Genomic DNA, 22,725 nt, shown 5'->3' with positions numbered 1-22,725 from the left:
AAAGATATCAACCTTCCGAAGCCCCTTCACAAAGACTGGTGTTCTCCTGCCTTATTGGAACAAGTCTTTTTCCTGTCTTGAATCTTACACCTCCAGTTTTTGTGCAGCACTTGAATACATCACTTGCAGACAACGTACCACAGCCCAGAGCGACTTCCCGAATCCGTCCCTTAGCTCTCATGAGAAGACCTCCTGATCAATGTCTGATAAGACGAGTGGGCCAAAATACACTCAGCTCAATAACACATCCAGCACCTCCTTGCTCCAAGACAGGTCTTGGCATTCCTCCCATAAGCACATCCAGCCTGGACATACCCTTAACCGCACAGTCAACAATGACATTTACACCGTTCAACTCATCTTCCAGCTCTGCCAGAGATACAGCCGTGAGTTCAGTCGGCAGCACAGGGAATCCTTGTTGCTGCTACCTACGGTCCGGAGCGCAGGTGACACAGGGAACCCCCACGGATGCCGGGTGGCCACGACCTGGCTTCAGGGGACCGGTTGTAAGCCCATCGTTCACTTCAGGGGCGAGGAGGCAGCTTTCGGAAGCAGCATGGCGGCGATGATAAACGTCCCTCTGAAGACCTTCCGTGGCCATCACGGCAGACGCTAGCCAGAGGCCGCAACATGGAGTCAACGCAGCCGTGGTCCGGTGTTGGCACACCCAGCCACGCCGGTCCCCGGTGCTGCCGTTGCTCCCGCTGCAAGCACACCGGGCGGCACGGTGGGGGAACGGAGGACGGGGGGTGCCGTTCGCCGTGCATTCGGGCTATGGCTGGGGCAAGGCCCAGCGGCCACCGGGAGCTGGGGGCCGGGGGGGGGGGGGGGGGGCGCGGCCCCGGGCCGGGCCCGGCCCGGGGGGGCAGGGATGCTCCCCCCCCCCCGCCATTCCCGGTCCCGGCCTTACCGAGGCCCCCGCAACGGAGCAGGACGAGGCCCCGTGGCGGCGCGTCTTACCTGGGCACACAGCTCGGCGCCGAACGGTCAATCTCCCACGTCGCAAAAAGGTTCATAGGGACCGGGACAGGACCGGGGCCGGCTACCGCCATCGCCGCCGTCGCCACTGCCGCCGCCGCTGCCGACGATGACGACGATGATCCGCCGGTCCCCGCTGGGGGCCCCGCGGAGGGGCCCGAGCTCAAAGCGCCGGTTGCCGCCGCCGCCGCCATCCCGCCGCCGCCGCCGCCGCCACTGGCGATGGAGGGGGGGGGGGGCGGCGCGAGCCCCTCGCCTCAGCGCCGGCCTCCGCCTCGGCGCGCGCGCCCGCCCGCCCGCTCGCTCGCTCGCGCGGCGGAGCGGGGCGGGGCGGGGCGGGGCGGGGCGGAGCGGGGCGGGGCGGGGCGAGCCCGGCCGCCAACCGGAGCGTGTCAGGGCGCGGCGGGGTGGGGGGGGGAGGGGGTAAGGGAGAGGGAGGGGGGGGAAAAAGGCCCGTGACCAATCAGAACGCGCCTAGGGCGCGGCCTGCGGCGGGAGAGGAGCCAATCGGAGCGCGGAAAGGGTAAAGATGGCCATTCGGGCGACCGGCTAATCGGAACCGAGAGGGAGGAGACCGGAGGGACCGGTAGCCAATCGAAAAAAAACAAGAGGGCGCGGTCGTCGGGGTGGGGTCAGCCAATGGCAAGCGGCGTCGCTACTCCGGCTAGGGGCGGGGAGGGGAGGGGGAAGGAGGCGTGGCGGCCATCCCTTTAAAGGGCAGCAGCGCGAGCGCGCGGAGGGGTGCGGTCGAGGCGCGCGGTCGGGGCGCGCGCCCTAGCTGTGGCGGGGTTGCCATGGCAACGCGGAGCCGTGGGCCTGGCTGGGCCGGAGCTAAAAGCTAAGCCTTGCCAAAGATAAACCGGGAGTTAAAACTGGCTTTTTTTTTTTTTTTTTTTTTTTTTTTTTTCCTCCAGACCCCTGGGAAGAAGGACGGGACAGAGCTCGGGGCAAGCCTGTGCGGCACGGGAGGCGAATAAAGGTGCTGCTGTGGGGCTGTTCGAGGAGAAAGATGCCCCCTGCTCCACCTCAGCCTTCTCAGAGGGTTTCTGTCTCCATAAATGGCACTGCCTCTGAAGGAACGGGAAAGGAACGGGGTACCGGATCATCCGAGTAGGGTGACGCTGGCTGAGGGATCCTGAAAGGAGGCAGCGATGAACCCGGAGCTGCAGCATTCCCCGCTTAAAACTACTTGAAAGAAGCGGCCAAGTCAATAATGGCCAAGCCGCAAAAATAAAATAGAAGCTCCCCGGCTTCGGCAGGGACTGTGCCAGGTCCTGTGCTGTTCAATATACTCAGCAGTGACAGAGTTTTCCATTGATGCAGCGTTATTCCAGGCAGACTGTAAGATGCGGCTCATGCCAGTGGAGGGATTAGGATTTGAGAAGCGGGAGCAGCACAAACTTGGGAAGCAGTATAAATCATCCACACTTTCTACTGTGGACCTTGAGCACAGCACTGGTGTTTTTAGAACATTAGCAGCAAGCGTTTCAGGGTCACTTCCCTGAATACTGATGTCTAATTTATAACCTGTCCCTTGGACCTCTTCTTTGTAGAACTGACAAATGCGAGTATATTTCACCTGCTGTTGAGCTGCAGGTCTCTCAGTAACACACAGATATTCACATCAGCTTTCAGTTTGACTAGATTAATGATCTGAACTGTCGTCAAACTCTTCCACCTTGCTCTCTGCCCCCTTTTGTAGCCCATTTCTGCATCTGATGAACAGCACAGATCCCAGCACAGAGTTGCCCAGACCTCCAGTCTTGCTTGCAAAGCAGCTTGTTTGCCACTTCGATCCATTTTCCTTCCTTTAAGCAAGTCATGAATGCATGAGAGGACCTTTCCTTTCATCCTTGACCGCCTTGGTTCTCTAAGAGCATTTGCTCAGGGATCTTAGCAGAGGTTTTTGGGGAGGTCCGACTGGATCAAGGATGAGCTGTGTTTTCATAACACTCTGCAGATGAATGTGAAAACCCTGTTTTGCAGCAAGAGAGTGTCACGTGATGGTCATGTTACCCTGGCCTTATCTCAGCATTTTCACCCATTGTGGTTTGATTTCAGCTGGGTATCATCATTACCCTTCCCCAAAAGCAGCTGCCTGCTCCAGAGGACCCTTCTAGATCTGAGGGCTTGATCTGTCCCATCGCGGTGCCTCCCCAGCTGTTTTGCTTTCACCCATTTGCCTTCCAGTCTTAGTCACCATTCCCAACTATTTGTGTGGTACTTCAAATAGCACGGAGGGCTCCAGGCTTTCAGGGATGCTCTCTCACTTCCAGGAGGCCAGAAGCAGCTCTCTGCTCAGTGCAAGGCAGCCTGGTGAAGTGACAGAACCTTGAATGGAGCCTTCCAGGCAGCCCCTGAGGGCTGGCAGTCCTGCAGCTCTCCTGGGCCACCACTCTGGCCTGGGAGGGCTGCTTCTCCCCTGCTTTCCTGAAGGATGCCCATCACTTCCAGCCACCTCTGCTCTGCTCGGTGGCTGTGCCATGCTCTGCTATCTGTGACGCTTTTTTTCAGAGCTGTGGAAGCCCTCAGCATGGTCCCCAGGTCACAAATGGCATTTTGTCATCGCTGCCACCACTTGCAGTTTCTTGCTGACAAGCTTCCTCCTTTTCCTGCATTTCCCCTGGGGGGATGTTCAATGTGATTGAGGTGGATTTCTCCATCTCTCTCCCTGCAGCCTGTTCCCTTCCAGTACCTCTATCCTTAATGCAGCTCACTTGTTTGTTTCGGCCTTCTGGCTTTTCTACAGATGAATTTATGCATTTGTTCTCAGGCTGTTTCAATGTGCCTTGTTTATTTGGGGGCTTGGCTGCACAGCCTGCTCTTCCTTTGTTCCTGCTTTCGTGTTATACTGACTTTGTGCCTACAGCATGAGCTAGCCAGAACTGTGCTCTTCCACACAGGGTGGCTTTTTTTCTGTCTTTGGGGTCAAAATGTTCCTGTGTTTTTCATTGTAAGTACCAAAGCCTGCTTATCTTTCAGCTTAAACCGAGCCTGGAAGTGTTGTCATCTCATTCAGCTGCTTCCCCACCTCCTCTTAAGCTGAGACCATTCTGTGTGCCAACCACCAGCTGAGATTTGCTCCATCGTGCATACGATCTCCAAACACATCAGGAAAAACACCCAAGGAACTCTTGCTCTTTAGCATCCAGGCAACCAGCTTGAAATGTGCCTCCAGAAACCCCCCTCCCTTTTTTTTTTGCTATGTGTCACTGCTATCCAAATGGACCATGCCCACCAGCTGCTCCCCAGCACTTCAACACTGTTTAGAGGCATCTTTGTCCTTGGCAGACGAGGTGCCACAGTGTGCCCTGTATGGTGGTCAAGCCCATGCAGGGCACCTGATCCCTTTGGACCAGCACTTTTCTCAACCGTGCTGTTCCTAGAAGAGGCATGTGCCACCTTAGCCTTCGCACCCTGGACAAGGTGCAGCAAGACACAGCAGCTGCTCGGGAGTAGAGCATTTCTCTTCAATACAGACATCCCTCTCAAAATGCCCTGGGTTTAGCTGCAAGAGCACCTTTTGTGGTGCAAAGCCATGTTTTTTCCCTTGTAAGCACAACCTGCAGGCCCCTGCTGCCAGCAGCCTCACCCCAGAGCAGTGGGAAAGGGTGCTGTTCTCCGGCACCAAGTCCACCACAGGTCCTGGGCAATGTGGGTCTGAGAGGAGCTCACCCCATGGTGAGCTGGGGCTGGAGGGTATATGGGGGATGTTCCGGGGAGGGGGGACGACGACTCTGGCTCCGGGGCCTGGGGTGGGACAGGCGAATGCTGTCGGTCACCCCCTTATCCCCCATGACCAGGAGCCAGGGGTGGCTTTGTCCTGAGCAAGCTGTGTAAGTCTACACTGGCCCCCAGTGGCTGTGACACAAAGAGCCGTTCCGAGGGCTGTCCCCGCATCAGTAGCAACACCCGCTCTCTGTCCCATCAGATGCGTGATGCTGCACGCAGCTGTGTTTGAAATTAACGTTTTTCGGTAGACTGTCTCAGAGGCGAGCCCGCGTCCCAAAGGACGTTGTCACCATTGCTTAGCTCCATCCCCTTCATTCTCTATTTTGACAAATGGTTACCTGGATTGACTGTCTACGTTCATTCCTTTGTTCTCCCATGTGGCATATCCAATTTCTCACTTCTCCACTCTGATGTCACCTTCCAGCACCTCACTCACTCTAGTCTCTTTGGGTGCATGGGTTAAAATCTGTTGTTGGAAAGATATCCAGTGAAGATGTTCAATTCACTAGGAATTATCCACCATGAATCCCCAAGATCCAGTTTATTCTTTGGAGGAAGAAAGGCTTTAAACTGTCTGGCAAGCATCACGTTCATAGGGGCTGCTGGGGCAGTCCAATTCCTCAGCCCAGACAGAGTGACAGGAGAAATTCCCAAGAAACTTTGATCTTCATCATCATTTCCATGACCAAAGGCTAGAATTTAGCCACAATGGACAACATCTTTCTGCTTGGATCAGACATCTTGTTAGGCCTTTTTGTGATGTTAAAGCACCCTTCAGCACCCTGTGATCCTTCACTCAGAAGCGGTTCCCAGTTTGTTTTTTTAAATTGCCCATCAGTACCAGCCACCTCTCACTTTCCACTCTGTGGCCAGGTTCTGGGGGGCCAGGAGGCTTTCTGGGGGCAGCTGAAGCTCTCAGCATGGTCCCCAGGGCACTGCCAGCCTTTCCCCATCACAGCCACTGCTTGCTGTTCCTTGCTAACAAATTTCCTCTGCTTCCTGCAGTTCCCCTTCGAGGATGCTCAACATTGCTGGATTTCTCTGGCTCTCTCCCAACAGCCTTTGAGTGCATTGCAGTCACTGCCCTAGAGGACCTCTTCAGTGATAACAGTGGGGTGCAGGTGTCCTAGGCAGCACAGGGCTAAGCTGAAGATGCTTTTCCTCCCAGGTCTGGAGCCAGCAGCAGCCAGGGAGCAGCTATCTGCCTGGGAACCCTGGTGTACCCCTTTGGTTTCCTTCCATTTTTGTCTCTGATCACAGCTGCATCCACACGTGAACTCTGGCACCCTGGTTCCAGCATCATGTTTTAGAGAAGTACATACATATCTCCTCTTGCTCTGGTTGCTTATTTTTATGTATCTCATTAAAGCAGCTTTTTAACTGCTTCCCACGCAAATGTTGTCACCTCCTGTCCTAGCCTCTAGTGAAGACTCAGGAGTTTTATGATTCCAGCCCAGGGATGAATCGTCTGTAGCCCCACTGCTTGGTAGCTGCCTCCAGCACCTCTCTCCTACCTCTGTCACGTGCGTACCTCTGTGCCTCCATGGCCAGAGACCCTTTGCTCGTCCCTACAGCCTACAAGAGACTCCCCTGATGTGGAGTGAGAGCTGGCACTTCTGTGGCCAGCAGGAAAGACCTAAGTTTTGTTTCTGTGTTACCTTCCCCTCTCATGCCTCACAGTGCTCTCCACTCAAGCTGGAGTTGCAAGGTCTCCTTTTCCTTTTTGGAGGCAGGTTGCTTTGGCCGCTTTGTTGCCCCGCTCTTCCAGCCCTTCTGGAGATTGCTGTTTTTTTCCTGGACTAGGAGAATGATCCCACAGCCAAACTCTTTACCTTGTTGCACATCTCTAACCCAGAGCTCCGCTCCCTTCACACAGACCCTCCACCCGCCTGCATAAACCAGCCCACCCTCACCGTGGGACACGTGAGCTGACCTGGATGCCGGTTCAGCCTCTCCATTTGCCATGGACGCTACAGGCGGGATTCATACGTGCCACCCAAGATGCTGCAAGTCATCAGATACAACAGGGGCCTTACGGACACCCTGTCAGCAGCTGGAGGTGAGGTGGGCTGCATTTCTCCTGGCGCTCAGTGACTGTGGCTGGCAGTCGTCCTCTCACTCAAGATCTATGCCTGCTTTTGCTCTTAGTCCATCTCCAGACTTCCTGGCGCCTCCCCATCTTCCAAAATACATATATTTAAACAGGCGCTTCAAAGTCAGAGTGGAAATATACTGGAAAACCTTCCCTGCGTAGCTAAGACCTAAATCAATTAGAAACAAGCTCAGAGTTAAATGCAGCAAGCTCCTCAGGCTGATAGAAGAGCATTTGCAGAGCGGGATGTCCACCAGGGTAAGGGAGACCTTTTGCTTTCGCTGATCTGATTTACCTGAGCACAAGCCCCTGGTTGTGCCCAGCCCAGTTCTACCAGTGTCCTGCGGAGCTGGAGCTCCCCAGGACCCCTCAAACCAGCACGGCTGAGTGCTGGGTCATGGAGGTGCAGGGGTTCCCCCCACTTGCTCCACCAGCGAGGAAGGGGTCCCGGTCCCTCCCGGTGGGCAAGACCCTCGACAGTTCGAGCTTCCCAGGGCCCCCCCCCCCAGGTTTTCCTGGGGTCTCTCCCGGGTTGTGGCAACGAGCACCCATAGCCCTGGGGTGGTTTGGGTCTGGGACAGGGGCAGTAGGCTGGCTGAAGGTGGGGGGGACACGCACCCCCCCCCAAGGCAGAAGCTGATGGGGGCAGAAGGGGAACGGGAGGGTGTCCGGCCGGGACCGGGGGAGGGGGGAGAGAACCCCCCGGTTTTGCCGGGGACGGGGATCGGGCAGCGGGAACCGGAGCGAGAAGGGGGCGGCGGGCGGTGCCGGCAGCTCCGGTGAGGCGGGGGCCGCCGCAGTCTCCGCCCGCCCGCCCGCCGGGAGGGGCCAAGAGCCGCCGCCGCCGCCGCCGCCGCATCAGAGCAACCACCGGGGCGCGCCGGGCGATGCCGCGCCGGGCCCGGGGCCCCGGGGAACCGCCCGAGGTAAGTGCTGTCCGGGCGGAGGAGGACCCCCTTCTTCGGGTCCGGATCCCCCCCTTTTCTCCCCTCCCGGCATCCCGTCGGTGCGGGCTGTCCTCCCCTCGGTGGGCCCGGGGCGGGGGGGGGGGGGGAGCGTCGGTGGGCAGCCCGAGGGGATGCAGCCCGCGGTGGGTTGCGCTTTACCGTGGTGGGACGCAGCGTGGGAGCCCCGGTCTGAGGCCGGGGTGAGGTGGGGCAGCATGGCGAGCTGGGGCCTGGGCTGGCTCCGGGTCCTCCAAAAGCTGGACGAGGCCGTGGGGTGAAACGCCAGCCCCGTGGCACGCTCCAGCAGTGCCACGGCCACCGGCTCCCTCGTGGCCACCAGCATCTGATCTGTCCCCCTTAGAAGCACCCGTGTCTGGTGGGCTTAAGGCTTCGCTGCCTCCTTCCCTCAACGTGCTAGGATGCTTCTGGGCCCGGGGATGCACGACTGCGCAGGACGCCCGCTCTCTCAGCCAAAAAACGGGAGTTCGGGTAGTTTGGGGTCAGGGCCCTGTGCTGTCGGCGGCTAAGGGGTGACCGTTAATTGCGCGGCCTCCGTCCTGCTCCCAAGCGCCTGCTCCACGGTCAAGTGCTACCCACGCAATGCCCACCAGGAGACCGGGATGGGGTCCCAGGGTCCTTGCGTGGCCCAAGGTGCGGCCGAGCGGGATCTGTGCAGGCAGCCGTCGTGCGGTGCTGTGCCACGCAGTCGGCAGCCCAGCTTCGTCCTCCATTTCAGCTGGGGGGCTGGCTCCCCTCCAGAGCAGCTGCCGAGCCGTGCCCGGCAAGGCCCTGGCTCCGTCCTCCCTCCGTCTCTGGCAGCAGCTGCCTGCAGCTGTGCTTGGTCAGGGGGAGGGAGACTGACAGCCCCGGTGCCGTCCATGGCAGGCAGGGTGCTTTTGGAGACTGTGCTTTGCTCTGTCCCAGCCTGGGAAAGCTGAACATCCAGCTGAAATCGAGGGCCTGTTGCAGAGCTGCTTGTGTCCTGGAGCTGTGGGTTGGTGCTGCTTTTCCTTGCTTTCAGTTTGTCGTTCTGGGGCAGGGTGGGCACGGGCGAACAGCTGTAGGAAGAGCTCTTGAGGAGCGTGAGGCTGAAGGAAACGGAAGATGCTGGGCTGATTTCTTCCCTCCCACCCCACAGGACAGCCAGGCTAAAAATAATCCTTCGCCTCATGCTATGCATGGAAATAAAGGAGACTAAAAACAGAGCGGTCCAGGATCATAGCAGCTAAGGACCTGTTTGGGTTAAAAGCATAGATATGGTCTTGTTTGCCTTGTGGGGTGAGAATATAACCAGTGCCACTGGCTGGGAAATCCTGTGGGAAAATAAGGCACGTGCCCTTCACAGTGGCAGAGACTAACCAGAGTGATGAGCTACTGGAAGAGGCAGTAGCATCCCAAGTGCCTGAAGGCTGTCCAGCCTGCCCCACCATATCCCCATGTTCAGCCTAGGAGCTGGGTTTCAGCCAGTGCGTGCCACCAGGATGGCCTGGCCAGGAGTCTCAGGAGCACTTCGGCTAGGAGTCTGCAGGTTTGGAACAAACCAGGCACATAGGATGGGAGAAGAGTCTATGAACCCCCCGCTGACCTTCTTTCAGCCATCCACAGTTGTTGGGGAGAGGGGGACAGAAGGGGGCCCAAAGGTGGGGATGGGGAATCCTAACAAACAACTCCCTGATGGCTCTGCCTGTTCCTCTGTGCAGGATGGTTCCCCCACCACCCGTCAGCAAGCCCCACGTGTGCCTCTCCACTGTGCTCATCATGACCAGCCTCGTCCTCATGGATGCCTACCTGGTGGAGCAGAGCCAGGGCTCCAGGAAGCTGGGCATCTGCGTCATGGTGGCAGTGGGTGACGTATGCTTCCTACTGGTGCTCCGCTATGTGGCCATCTGGGTCGGGGCGGAGGTAAAGACAGCTAAGCGGGGCTACGCCATGATCCTCTGGTTCCTGTACGTCTTCGTTCTGGAGATCAAAGTCTACTTTGTATACCAGAACTATAAAGCTGACCGGAAAAGCCTGGATCTCATAGCCCGCAAAGCGCTGACCTTGCTGCTCTCCATCTGCATCCCAGCCCTCTACGTGTTGTTGGTGGCCACGGAGCACATGGAGTACGTCAGGACATTCAAGAAGAAAGAAGATCTCCGCAACCGCCTCTTCTGGGTCATTGTGGACATGCTGGACGTGCTGGACATCCAGGCCAACCTGTGGGAGCCCCAGAAGAAGGGGCTGCCACTCTGGGCTGAGGGCATCATGTTCTTCTACTGCTACATCTTGCTCCTGGTCCTCCCTTGCGTGTCCCTCTGCGAGATCAGCATGCAAGGGATTGGCATCATGCCGCACCGGATGATGCTGTACCCCATGCTGAGCATGCTCACCGTCAACATCACCACCATCTTCATCCGAGGCAGCAACATGGTCTTTTTCAGGGACGCCCGGGTCTCCAGCATCTTCATGGGCAAGAACATGCTGGCCATTGGGTTGAAGGTCTGTACGTTTGTGCAGTACCAGCGGCACCGGCACCACGCGCCCCTGGGGCCGGACCTGGCCCTGCAGCACAGCGCCCAGGCCCAGCACTCCCCAGGGCTGCACAAATCCCGGGACCAGCCTGCCTGCCCGGAGGAGCTGGCCCAGGACAATACGTGACAAGCCAGCAGGAGCCACAGGCTGGGCACCGCCACGTCTGGCCGTACCTGCAAACCCAAGGTGGGTCACCGAGCTCCCCGCCTGGACAGAGGGCAATAACCCTGCTCCCTTCCTCCCTGGGTGAAGCCGCTCCGGTCCCCGAGGGTCGCATGGCGAGGGACCCCCCCCTTCCATAGCAGCCTCCGTAAAGCCGCAGAGCAGTTCGGGACCTCAACACCCTGCTGAGCGAGACGGGCAGCGGAGCCGAGGAGGAGGAGGAGGAGGCCAGGTTTGCCTACCACATCTGGCTGGGGCCAGGCTCCCCCCATCAGTGCTCCCCCACGCAGCACTGTCCTCTGGCCAGCCAGGGCTCAGGCTTGGGGGCAGGGGGGCTGCATGGGGACACTGTGCATCACTCACTCCGCTGTGGCGGTTGGCCCTGGCTCCAGCTTGGTGCTTGGCAGCAGCCTGCTCCCCGCTGCGTGAACCGGGGGTCCCTGTGCCGGGGGAGCGAGGCCTGGGCTTCCCCCTGCCTGTCACCCATCTCAGCCAGCTGCAGGCCTGGGGGCATCCGGAGGGGATGACTCTCCTTTTTCCTATCTTCCCTCTTTGCAATAAAAGACCTGAGCCCTGCAGCCTCCTCCTGTCTGTATCCCTGCTGGCAGGCAGGTCCCGCCAGCTCCCGTCGGTACCTGTCCCTCATGTGCCTGGATGTGTAGCTGCAGAGAACATCTGGAGTGGGGGGCTCGCTCAGTGACCGCCCTGGCCTGGGGAGAGCAGCCCAGACACCGGCGTCTGAAGCCATTTCTCCTGGCCAGAAGCTGGGAAAGGAGAGGCAGGTTCCTGTGAGTCTGGTGGGCTCCAACGGTGTCACTGGGGGAGGAGGTGTGGAAGCTTTGTCAGCCACCACTGCCTGCGCAACCAGCTGCACTTACATCAGCTGGTGCGAGCCATACCCAGTATCCCATGTCCTCCCCAGGGACACCCATAGCAAGTCTCCACACTCCACCTGGAGGGATGCCAGAGCAGGTCTGGCAGGGGCACAGTGCCAGGACAGCGTTAGAAACGGAAGGAAAATAACCCAACTGCCTCCTTGAGGACGGGATGCTGCAGGGAAAAGCAGCTCCCCTGGCAGTAGAAAGCTCTCTGGAGAGGTTGGAAGCATCTCCTCCTGTTGGAGCTGGTGTTGCCATGCTGCCGCCTGTCCCCAACACCCAGTGCCACCACAAAAGCCACCACAACACTGGCTGAGCAATGCCAAGGGCTTCCCCTGGTGCAGGGTACTGGGCCCAGGGGCTGGCAGGGAAAGCCAGGCTGGCAGACTTGCTCCTCCCTACTAAGGTGGTGAAGAGAAGCCGGTGACATCCCAGCAGGATGTTCTCCTTGCAGGCAGGCATGCAGGTCTTAGGAGGAAGGAGCCATTTGGCTCCAGAGGAGCAGGAGGGGAAAGCGGGATCGCTTTGGGGGTGCACCAGGTTTGTTCCCTGCTGGGCATGACCTACTAGAAGCCAGGGATGGGAACACACAGACTCGGGAATGCTGCTCCCACGTGGCCCCTCAAAGCAAGGCCCTGACAGCAGTGACAGAGGGGTGAGACACCTCCAGTCATCTTCCCTTCTTGCATTAAAGTACAGGTGGAGGTTTGGATTAAAAATTGAGAGCATAAAACAGACCAATGCCACAAAGCGGTCAGGACAGCCTTGGGCTTTGGTGCTGCCACACCGCTCCCAAGGTAACTCTCCTTGAAGGCACAAGGATGTGGCAAGATCCACATCCCACATCACAAGGCAAGAAGAGGAGGAAGAAGCAGCCAGGCACAAGTGCAAAGCAATAAGCCACAGGCAGGTTAAAGGCAGCTGAGGATTTCCATATGGTCTCTAGCCAGCTGGCACATCCCATTTCCACTGCCTTCCCCCAGTTCCACTAAAACCTGTCACCAGCAGAGCAGAACTTGCATCACCCACAGAACTGCAGCGGAGGCAGATACTTCAGCAACACCCTCAGGTGGGCATGATGGATTTGCTCATCATTCCATTTCTCGCTCACTGCAAGGCCTTTCCCCGGGTCCCACGCACCACCTGCCCGCCTGCACACAGCAGAGCTGTGCCCAGGGAACGCTCTGCCCTGCAGAGCCGAGGCACTCTCCCAGCACACGGTCTGACCTGTCAGACAGAGATCATCTGGGTCACATCAACCTCCTTGTCAGCACAGTCGCAGGAGAGAGGGGCAACCAGGAGCAAGGAGAAACAAGAGAGGAACAGACGAAATGTTGGAGGCATTAACTCCCCCAAGTTCAAACACTTTCAACTCTTAACAGCACTGACACTGAGAAAACTGAGGGATTTTATTTCATACAGCATCAGTTTCCTAGAAGCACTAATGAGAAGTGAGACTCCATCCAGATACTGCACCCAGGCTGAGCCCCCAGAAGATAGATGCCCCCAGAAGATAGATGTTGGTCCTCTGGGCTGACTCCGGTTGAGGATGGGGAAGGTGTCAGAGGCTGGAGCACTGCAAGGAAAGGCTAAGGGAACAGCATTTATTCACCCTCAGGAAGAGAAGGCTTTGGGGAGACCTAACAGCACCCCTTTCCTACCCCCCATGACAAAGCTACTGAGAAGACAGAGCCAGGCACTTCACTGAGAACAAGACTGATTATGGATGAAAACCAGGCAGGTTTACTGAAGGAGGTAAAAAAAGTTTCATCTTGAGAACCTGAAGCAGTTTAACAGAGGCCAAGAGAGGTGGTGGCATCTGTCCTTGGGCATTCCCAGACCCAACCGAAGCAGCTCGTCTGAAGTCAGGTTTAGCCCTGCTCCGAGCAGGCGTTGTACCAGAGCCCACCCAACCGAGGTCCTTTCCCACCTCAGCTGGTGTCTGCTAAGACCTGGAGTACAGCCAGCAATGCAGGGTAGGGCTTGTGCTCTCCTAGCTAGAGGAAGAGATGAGCAGGTAAGAGGACAGAGACAGCTGTCAACACCATGTGCATCTGCAAGACAGACTCATCACCACACAGGCATGGTGTAAACCACAAGTGAAGAGGACATTTCAGGTACAAAAAGCACTATTTCCTTCAGTTCAGCCTCTGCTGCCTAACAGCACCCACTGTACAGTGAAAGGCAGATACTGGGAAGAAGGATGACCATCTTCCAGGCCTGGCCAGGGCAGAGCAAGTCCCAGTGCCAGACAACAGCATGTCTGTCCAGCAGTCACAAGTTTTTCTGTGAGGGCAGACGGCGCTTGTCTTTGATGGCATTCCTCTTCCTCTTCTTGTTCAGGAAGCTCTCCAGCTTTCCACTCCTCTTCAGCTCTGCATACTTCTCAGCTAGCTCCAATTTCCGCTTCTCAGCTGTAGAGAGGAGGGGAGCAAGGTTTTAAACTGAAGCCTGAATCATCTCTACAGACCAGCCCCTCCTCACCTCTCTCTCCCTGGATTGTCCCTCGAGTACCAGCACTAGAACAATCCCTCCACAGCTCTGAGGAATATTATGGATAACTTCCAGTGCTTAGAGTCCTGTCAGCAGTACTCCCTCTAGGTATTCCTGCAGCATGTTCACACCGAGTACTTACATTTCTTCAGGAAAAATGGTTTCTTTCCCTGCTTGGCCAATTCCCTCTGTTGTCTCTTCAAAGACAGCTCCCTTTCCCTCAATTTCTGCTGTTTTTCCCGTGCCTGTTCTTGCTGTGTCTGTACAGAAAGGATGGCCTGTGTCAGCAAGTGTCTAGGCAGACCTCAGGTCACACATCCTCTCTTCTAGTGCATTGCCTCACAGGAGAGGAGATGCTGCACTGAACTCACCATGCGGTTCAGGAGCTGCTGGAGTTTCTCCTTCTGCTCCACATTCCGGCACTTTTTCAGCTGCTTCTGAATCATCTGAAGAAGAGAGCAGAAAGCTGCGTCACTGCCTGCTTGCCACCTCCACTGTGAAAAGCCTTTGCAGAAGCTGCCCCTGCCAAGCAAGGTTCTTCTGGCCAAGGACAGGCACACAGCATCACCTCTTTCTCCTGCTTCTTGATGTTGTCCAGGAAGCTGTACGTCCTCATAAATATTTCAGGCTTATACTCTCCAGACAGGTCATCAAATCGAGGGTCTCTGCGGACCTGAAGGCAGGGAAGGCAAAGGTAAGAGCTGTGGCCAGGATGACCCTGTTAATAGCCTGCTTACTCTCCTCCTACAGATCAGACCTCGCCAATTTCTTTACTAGCAATATTATGCACCCACCACTGAAAACATCAGCAGTTGGCAAAGACCGAGTCCAATAATCAAGGTGGCAGTCCCTCACGAGGTCATCAAGCATCCAGTCTAACAAGCAACAAACATCATCATATGCAAGTCTACCACCCAGGAGCGTCCAATTCAAGGAACAACAGCGCAAGTGCTGCCTCCAAACACCTGCAACTCCCAGACCAAGAGCTGGGTGAACACATGTTGTCAAGATGATGGATTTGGGAATTCAAACCTATCTAGATTTTCACAGATGACCTGGGTCAGGTCACACAAAAAGAGAGAGACAAAAAGAGATCTCTAACTGTGGAAATTAACATATTAAGATGATCCAGCAATGATAAGTCAAAGTTATATTCTGATTAGAAACTAGATGGACATTTGAACATCCAATGTGATTAGTACTGAACGATGACCATAGCTTGCAATGCAATTGTCGCTGGTGGCAGCCTTTACATCTTCTGGAAACACTTGGGACTCAAATGTTCAAGTTACTCCTCAAGTTGTGCATCATGCACAGCAGCAGGTCATACAGACAGCAGCTGCTCCTGCACCCAATCGCTTGTTCTCCCCAGACACTGGCCCAAGCTCTATCCTCCAAAACCAGCCTGTGTCATCTTCAGCAGCCCCAGGACCATATCTGTGCCCTATCAGCACTGCTAAGGGAAGTCAGGTCCTGAACTGGGGAGGGGGAGCACCCACCTTCTTTGTAACAGAGACGACTTGTCGCAGAAAAGGTACAGGCTTCTTGGCAGACATCTCCAATGGCCTGAAAAAGAGAAAAACGTACTTCAGAGGAGCAGAGGACAGAACGAGGCCCAGGCTAACATATCAGGAGGCTAGCCAGACTGTCAGGAGAACATTACCACACAGAGCCAAAATGGCAGACTCTCCCACTACAATTCTCACCGTGATACCTACACAGAGCAAAGAGGTGACTTCAGCCAAGAGCCAGACAAGGCTACTACAACCAAATGATCTATAAATGCATGGTTAAAACAATCCTACGCAAAACTCGATACAGCCACCACCTGCGTCAGTAAATGCACCATACTCAATTATTCCTCTCCATGTTTTCATTCATCATGCAACAACCCTCTTCTGTTCCTGGCCCACCAACTCATGCACTCTAGACTAATACTTATATTGAAAGGTGAGACCAAAGCTGGGAATTTCTGCACTGACCTGCTAGTTACAAAGGCAGGCAAATTCGACTGTGGCCAGGCTCAGCGAGAAAGCATACCATAACACAGGTGAAAAAAAAGTCAGCCCCCAGGAATAAGGCCTTACAGCTTATGGTACATATCTTGAAAGAGACTTCACAGTTAGGACTGTGAGGACCATGGTGACAACCAATGAAGTGAACAAGTTCTCCTTGCAACGCAGGCCTTTAGAGCTTGATGCTTTAGGTGTACAAGGGGGATAGTAGAAGGTGGGAGAACAGGGCATTACTCTTCCCATATTACTTGGATGCTGTGTCCTGTGGTTTGTCAGTACATCAGGTAAGTTATTAGAAACATGAAAAGAACCGTGAACCACCTGCTGAGAGTACCCACAATGTGGGCATTATACCCACATTCAGCACCACAATAACACCGGGGCAGGAACATAAACACTGCAGGCATAAGTAAGTTTTCCAAATCCCACTTACGGCAGCGTTCAGTGTATTTTCACGTCCGCTGATGTGGCTACACCCCTGTACAAAGCTCTCAAGTCAGCTTTATGCAGCATTGCTGAAGCCAGCTCAGTTCCAGGGGATTTCCCTCAAGTCTTTTTTTTTTTTTTTTTTAAGCTCAATTCCACAACAAAAACATGAGAGAACCAGCATGGGGGATTTACAGTGATGCATCACTTAAAGGATTAGGGGAATGAAATAAACAGAATTATGTGTGGCAGAAATAGAGACACCGTGTGAAGATGTTGCACTACACAAAATCCCCCAGACTCTTGGGTGAAAGGTAAAGCAGAAACATTATTCTAATCAACTGTTTACAGCAGAAGAAACATGTGTTCAGCAGAGATTCAGAAACAGGTTAGGGAATGCCAGTGTAACAGAGGAAACCCGTTGAAATCACTTAAATACAACTCTGAGGACTGAAAACCAGTAAGTACTGCAAATAAAGGGTAATGGTATAACAGTTGTTACCAGTGGGGGCCTGTGGAGGACTGTAAAAAGATCTGATAGTTTTTGTTGTGTTGAATACATTTTATAGTCACCACATCAATAGCACCTACAGAGTATGCAAATAGGAGATGTAAAGACTACTGAGGACAGGAAAAAGTCTGTGATAAGTACTGTAGAGGGGAAAAAAAGGAAAATCAGCAGACAAGCCACAGATGAGACAACAGCAGAAGGATGAATGAAATCCCAGAACAATTGGCTGTCACTGCAACTCCAGCCAGCAGAACCAGGCAGAAGATGCTGATAAGCTGGAAGGGGTTTAGAAAACAGCAGGATAACTATTTTAGGGCCCAGGGGACATGAGTAAAGCACTATCATACAGCTTAAAAGAGAAGTATACCATGCCGTAGGTTAAAAGTGCTTTAATACAAAGGGTGTAAAGGAATTGAGTGCTGATTTAACTATCAAGTAAGAGGTGGCTGCTGGGGATTTGAACAGGATAGGATATTAAGAGCTCTGAAACAGCTCACACATGCACATTTTTCTAATGACAAAAGAACCTCTTTACCCCTTTTTGCCTTGTTGCTGCTTCACCGTAGCTTTGGCAGGTTTTGCAGTTTTCTTCCCACCAGTCACCTGCTTGCACACTCTCGTTCTCGTATCGCTCTGCACCCGCAGTAGTTCCTCAAAAGACACGTGAGATTGATCTGGAAGAGAACACAGGACACACCTGAACCAAACAGCTTCTCAAGATAATTCTCACCCCCAAATTCCACCAAGAGGGATGTCTCAGAGCCTGAGACAGTGACATGAGCACAGTGGTGTCATCCCTATACAACCACATGGCAGAAAGAAGCCGCTGCATCTCTCAGCCTTTGATTTCTCTCTGATTAATCACTGCAGTCTTTAGCACTAGAATAGTCTCGCCCTCTCCACAACTTCTCTCTCCACTCAGTAGCACACACAAAACCAGTTCAAAGTTTTTACCTGGTACAAAGAATGGTACAAGCTCTGCACTGGGCTATATTTTGGCCGCAATGCAAATTCTGAGGGGTCACCTCCCAGTCCCAACTCTTTCACTTTTAACAGAGTGTTCTTGTCCCATCACCTTTAAATGGGCATCATCACATCTCTCCCATCATAAGACCAGCCAGAAGGTGCTGCAGGAAAACCAGATCACCTGTTCAGTCTGTCTGTTAAGACTCAGAGACAGTCTCTTCCCACTGCACATCCACCGTAGCACTGCTCAGTCTGCAATGAAGCGATTCCCACTGCAGAGCCTCCACAGCACCCCAGAGGCCTATAAACTACTGAAAACCAGACATTCAACCTTTACCACCTCACTACTAATCAGAATAGCTTATAACCTGATTCACTGGGGGAAGAACAAAACCCCACGAGACCAAAAAGCAGTTTCATATTCTAACCCTGCCATGAGTTCCCCACAGTGTTATTTACACCTTGCGTTCCATAAAATATTCCTTCTCTCCTCTGACTGCTGACTAGAAGACCAACACAAACACCACGAGAAACAGCAAAACCAATTCTACTCAAAGTGCTGATGAATGCACAAGATATTCTGGGATTTTCTGTTAATAGCCCTCAGCGACAGTAATCTTTAACGCTTCTTATAACCACAATGTAAAAATATCATCAACAATTCCTTCTGGATTTACACCTCTGGGTGTTCAGGACTAGCAATCAGGAAACATTTCTTAAGGCAGCACTTGGATATGCTCATTCCGTTCTCTGGACAATGGTAGGGGCAAGAAGGAACAGAAGGGTTTGCATTGGCTCCATTCTGAAGGAGAAAGTCTTGGTGAACACCACCTGGGTGGCGTTTGCCTGCTCAACATCTCTGAGCAGTGACAGGCACACAGTCTTTCTAAGCCTTTGCAATACTATGCATTTGGCCCAAACACCCCAACTGTGGCCTAGCAAAAACAATCACATCCTGCCTGTGGTGGGTTGACCCTGGCCAGAGGCCAGGTGCCCACCAAAGCCGCTCTATCACTCCCCTCCTCAGCTGGACCGAGGAGAGAGAATGTAACAAAAGGCTCACGGGTCAAGATGAGGAAAAGGAAGGATCACTCATCAATAACAGTCACAGGCAAAACAGTCTTGACTTGGGGAAAATTAATTTAATTTATTACCAATGAAATCAGAGCAGGATAATGAGAAACAAAAACCAAATCTGAAAACACCCCCCACCCCACCTTCTTCCCGGGCACAGCTTCACTCCTGGTTTTCTCCACTTCCTCCCCACCAGCGGTGCAGGGGGACAGGGAATGGGGATCGGGATCAGTTCATCACACTGTCTCTGGTGCTCCTTCCTCCTCAGAGGAAGGACTTCTCACTCTTGCCCTGCTTCACCATGGGGTCCCACCCATGGGAGACAGTTCTCCATGAACTTCTCCAATGTGAGTCCTTCCCACGGGCTGCAGTCCTTCAGGCACACGCTGCTCCAGCATGGGTCCCCCATGGGGTCACAAGTCCTGCCAGCGTGGGCTCCTCTCTCCACGTGGCCACAGGTCCTGCCAGGAGCCTGCTCCAACGCAGGCTTCCCACGGGGTCACAGCCTCCTTCGGGCATCCACCTGCTCCAGCGTGAGGTCCTCCCCGGGCTGCAGGGGGACAGCCTGCCTCACCATGGTCTTCACCACAGGCTGCAGGGGAATCTGCACTCTGGTGCCTGGAGCACCTCCTCCTTCTTCACTGACCTAGGTGTCTGCAGAGTTGTTTCTCTCACATATTCTCACTCCTCTCTTCCAGCTGCTGCTCTGCAGCAGGTTTTTTTTTCCCTTTCTTAAATATCTTGCCACAGAGGTGCTGCCACCGTTGCTGATAGAGGCCTTAACAAAGGCTGAGGTAATGGGACATGAGGGAAGCTTCTGGCATCTTCTCACAGAAGTCACCCCTGCAGATCTCCCTGCTACCAAAACCTTGCCATGCAAACCCAATACACTGCCCCATGACACAAGGTTTCTGCATGCTCTGCCCAAATCTGCTGCCGAATTCAGGAAGGAACATGAGGTCAGTCATGTTAGCTCAGCATGGACTCATCAACCCAGTCACTCTCATCTTGGCAATAACCAAGACTTTCCGCTTCAGAATCCACTCACATCATCCAGAAAACGTAATGAGCATGTTCAAGCGCTGCCTCAAGAAATGTTTTCTTTTTGCTTGTTCTGGACACCCAGGAACTCTGCTCTGTCAACACTCGTTAGTCCTCCAAGGAGAGTTAAGGGAACACCATATGTCCAGTTTGCCGCATAAGGGACAAAGGAAACATGAATACAGCACTACTTCATTACACTGCTTCCCCAAAACACCCTTCCCACTTATCTTACTGCAGTTTGATATCCTCTCTCCCACAAACACCCTTGCCCTCCATCTTCTTAGGGATGACAGCACTGTTGTGCTTTCTGATCTCCCTCAGGTTCTCCACCTTTCCCCATGTCACTCGTACAATCACCTGTTGCCTGCCTGCCCACAATGTGAAATCACCTTCAGACCAAAGAATTGTGCCCGCATTCGGGTAAGGGCTGAGTGCCAAGCAGCTCAGCAATCTAAAGTAATCATGCTGTTGGGGTTTTTAGGGACTTAAGAAAAGCAACAAATTCTAGGACTTAGACAAGAGCAGCTGCCACCATGCTGTTCAAATTCAGTACAGATAGCTTTAGACTGCTGCACTATAGGAAAAATCTGTGCTAATTATACAAGTTACTGGGGTAGAGAGCAATTAATCACTACACAGGGCAGCATTTGAGTATCAGTGGATACTGAAAGCATCACTGGACAGACAAACGAAAGACTCTAAGCAAGGACAGTCAAAAGGGCAAAGAAAGAATTAAAAGAAAGGAAGAATGATGTGGAAGCCACTCTAACATCACACAAAGACAGACAAAATACCATCACTCACACTACAATACTCCATTTGGCTGCAACTCCAAAACAATACTGTTAAAATAGCAAAGGCTTACACAACGTCAATGAAAACAAAATAAAGGCACCATATAAAAAGATGCAACATTTAGCAAAGGATTAGAAAAGAGATTTGGTATAAATCAAAGCGAAGGCATGCAGAGCTTCCACTGATAAAATACTTCAATACCGGTATGAGATACCAGACCAGAGTTGACCACCCAAAACCTAATGGAGAAAGTGCTTTCTACACAGTAGTATCAGTCCACGAAATACATCCTACTATCTATTTGTAGGAGACTGAAGTAGCCACTTGCATTGATAAAAACATCATTTGACATCAGCATAAAAAAAGAAGCCTGTTTTGGGGCAGAAGTGAATGGCCCCAGCAGGCATTCACTGCTGGGCAGTAGATTTGACAACTGTGTGTGTGAGAAGGTTGCTGGCTTCCTGCTCCAAAGTGGCTGGTCCTAGCCACAACCTCTGCACAAGGAGAGTTCATGATCCTTAAAATCTATGCTGACGGGTTCTCCACCAAAATGCCTACTAAAAGACAGAATTAGCTTACTTTCCTTGTTTCTTGCATTCGTTCTTGACATTTTAATTTCCCCTTTTTTTTCACTCCTTTTTCCCCCCTAGAATATAATTTACCTTTTCTGTGCTGTCTTTATAGTTCATTTCATCTTCCCCCTCCTGCCATTTCTTCGCTTCCTCCATTATTTTGTGGATTGTTTCCTCTTCTTTCCACTTCTTGTTAAACTACCGTTACCTGCTGATAACATGGGCGTTTCCTGCTCACCAGCACAGCCTCCCCATTTTCCTCTTCTCCCACAGACTCCCATGACACAAGGACACCTTATGCCTTTCTCAGCTGAACCCGTTGAGAACTATACAACCTGCCAAGCACATCAAAGAGTGTCCAGGATGCAAAAATAGATGACCTAAGAAACGACTTGTATCCACCCAGTCATTTCCCACCGAGACAAACCTAGTGCTGGACCCTAATATAACTACTTCTGTTCCAAAAATGAGATTACAGAGAGCCCAGACAGGTGGTAAAAGCAAAATCACTGTTTCCATTCACATCCAGCTGTGGGAAAGAGAGGGTGACCATTAGCAGTCTTCTCTCTGAGCTTCGCTAAAGCTCACCATTAAACGAGGAAAACAAAATGCCTACAGATGGGGGGGGAAGAACCCCCTTCCTGAAAGCCTACCTCTAGATGAGATGCGCCTCCCCCACAGCCCCCCCCCGAACATAGCAAGGAGACTCCTCTCACAAGACAACCAGGAACTCTTGACCCCTGTGATGCACACGGTGCCCTACCATGTATTTAACACTGATGTCCATTCCCTCACAATTCTCTTCGAGGGCCTTTGATATATGCCTTGTAAGGTTTTCATTCTCACCTTGGTGGTTTCAAGACAAGGAAACCACACTGCATATCTTGCTGCAGATGAGAATAACCGCCTCAATACACCCAGCCGAAGCACCACCGCTGTTGTCTCGGCTACACACCACCCAGTTCTTCTGGTTTACCTGTCCCGGTGAGAGCCTTTCAAGCTACCGCGCACACCTAAATTTGCGCAGAGGAACTGTCCTTCAGAAGATACAGGAGAACTTCCACACGCGGGGAAGGCGACCGGAGAGAAAAGAGGCCCCTGTCAGCTTTTGTACTGGAGAACTCTCAAACAGCTCAAGCCGAAGCCCAGCTCTTGAACCCCAGCTCAGGCCTCTCCACCTCGCCCGGCCTCCGCGCCCCACCAGAGGCCCCAGAGTGGGAGGGGGGGAAAACGGGACGGGGACGGCAAACCCCAGCCTGGAGACCACCACCTTTCCCGGAGGGCGCTCCTGCCCCACAGGGCCCACCTCAGCGAGCCGGCCCTTACCTCTCCCGAGAGCCCCCGCCGCGCCCTCAGCCCCCGGGAAGCTCTCGCTGTCGCTGGAACTCCCGCCCTCCGCCGCCTTCAGCTCCCACACATCCTCCTCTTCATCCTCCTCCTCCTCCTCGGCGGCGGCTCTTCTCCGTCCCGCCGCCCTACCCCCTTCACCCTCCTGACGCGGCTTCATGGCCGCCCGCTCCCCTCAC

At 53.8% G+C, this 22,725-nt stretch overlaps 3 protein-coding genes across 4 annotated transcripts in view; 1 reads left to right on the top strand and 2 right to left on the bottom strand.

The window, feature by feature from the left end:
• The window catches only part of LOC126052589 (phosphofurin acidic cluster sorting protein 1-like), a 69,497-nt gene extending 68,325 nt beyond the window's left edge, over positions 1-1,172 (bottom strand). For both annotated transcript variants that reach the window (XM_049833466.1, XM_049833467.1), the window contains exon 1: positions 961-1,172. In XM_049833466.1, coding sequence (XP_049689423.1) covers positions 961-1,172 — 212 coding nt within the window. The remainder of the gene's footprint in view (positions 1-960) is intronic.
• A 6,412-nt stretch (positions 1,173-7,584) lies between these two features.
• LOC126052564 (transmembrane protein 121-like) lies at positions 7,585-10,942 on the top strand. Its single transcript, XM_049833399.1, has 2 exons — positions 7,585-7,728; positions 9,450-10,942. The coding sequence occupies exon 2, from the start codon at positions 9,451-9,453 to the stop codon at positions 10,387-10,389; it is 939 nt and encodes a 312-aa protein (XP_049689356.1). The 5' UTR covers positions 7,585-7,728; position 9,450; the 3' UTR covers positions 10,390-10,942.
• Positions 10,943-12,688: 1,746 nt separating this feature from the next.
• RRP36 (ribosomal RNA processing 36) lies at positions 12,689-22,724 on the bottom strand. Its single transcript, XM_049833400.1, has 7 exons — positions 22,526-22,724; positions 17,284-17,422; positions 15,296-15,362; positions 14,365-14,469; positions 14,168-14,242; positions 13,939-14,056; positions 12,689-13,717 (listed from the first exon to the last, which is right to left on the bottom strand). Exons 1-7 carry the CDS (start codon positions 22,704-22,706, stop codon positions 13,578-13,580), a joined length of 825 nt encoding a protein of 274 aa, XP_049689357.1. The 5' UTR covers positions 22,707-22,724; the 3' UTR covers positions 12,689-13,577.
• Position 22,725: the final 1 nt, after the last annotated feature.

The sequence above is a fragment of the Accipiter gentilis genome, chromosome 30, assembly GCF_929443795.1.
Source record: "Accipiter gentilis chromosome 30, bAccGen1.1, whole genome shotgun sequence".
NCBI classification, from domain to species: domain Eukaryota; kingdom Metazoa; phylum Chordata; class Aves; order Accipitriformes; family Accipitridae; genus Astur; species Astur gentilis.
This window is presented reverse-complemented; position numbering and strand designations above follow the sequence as displayed.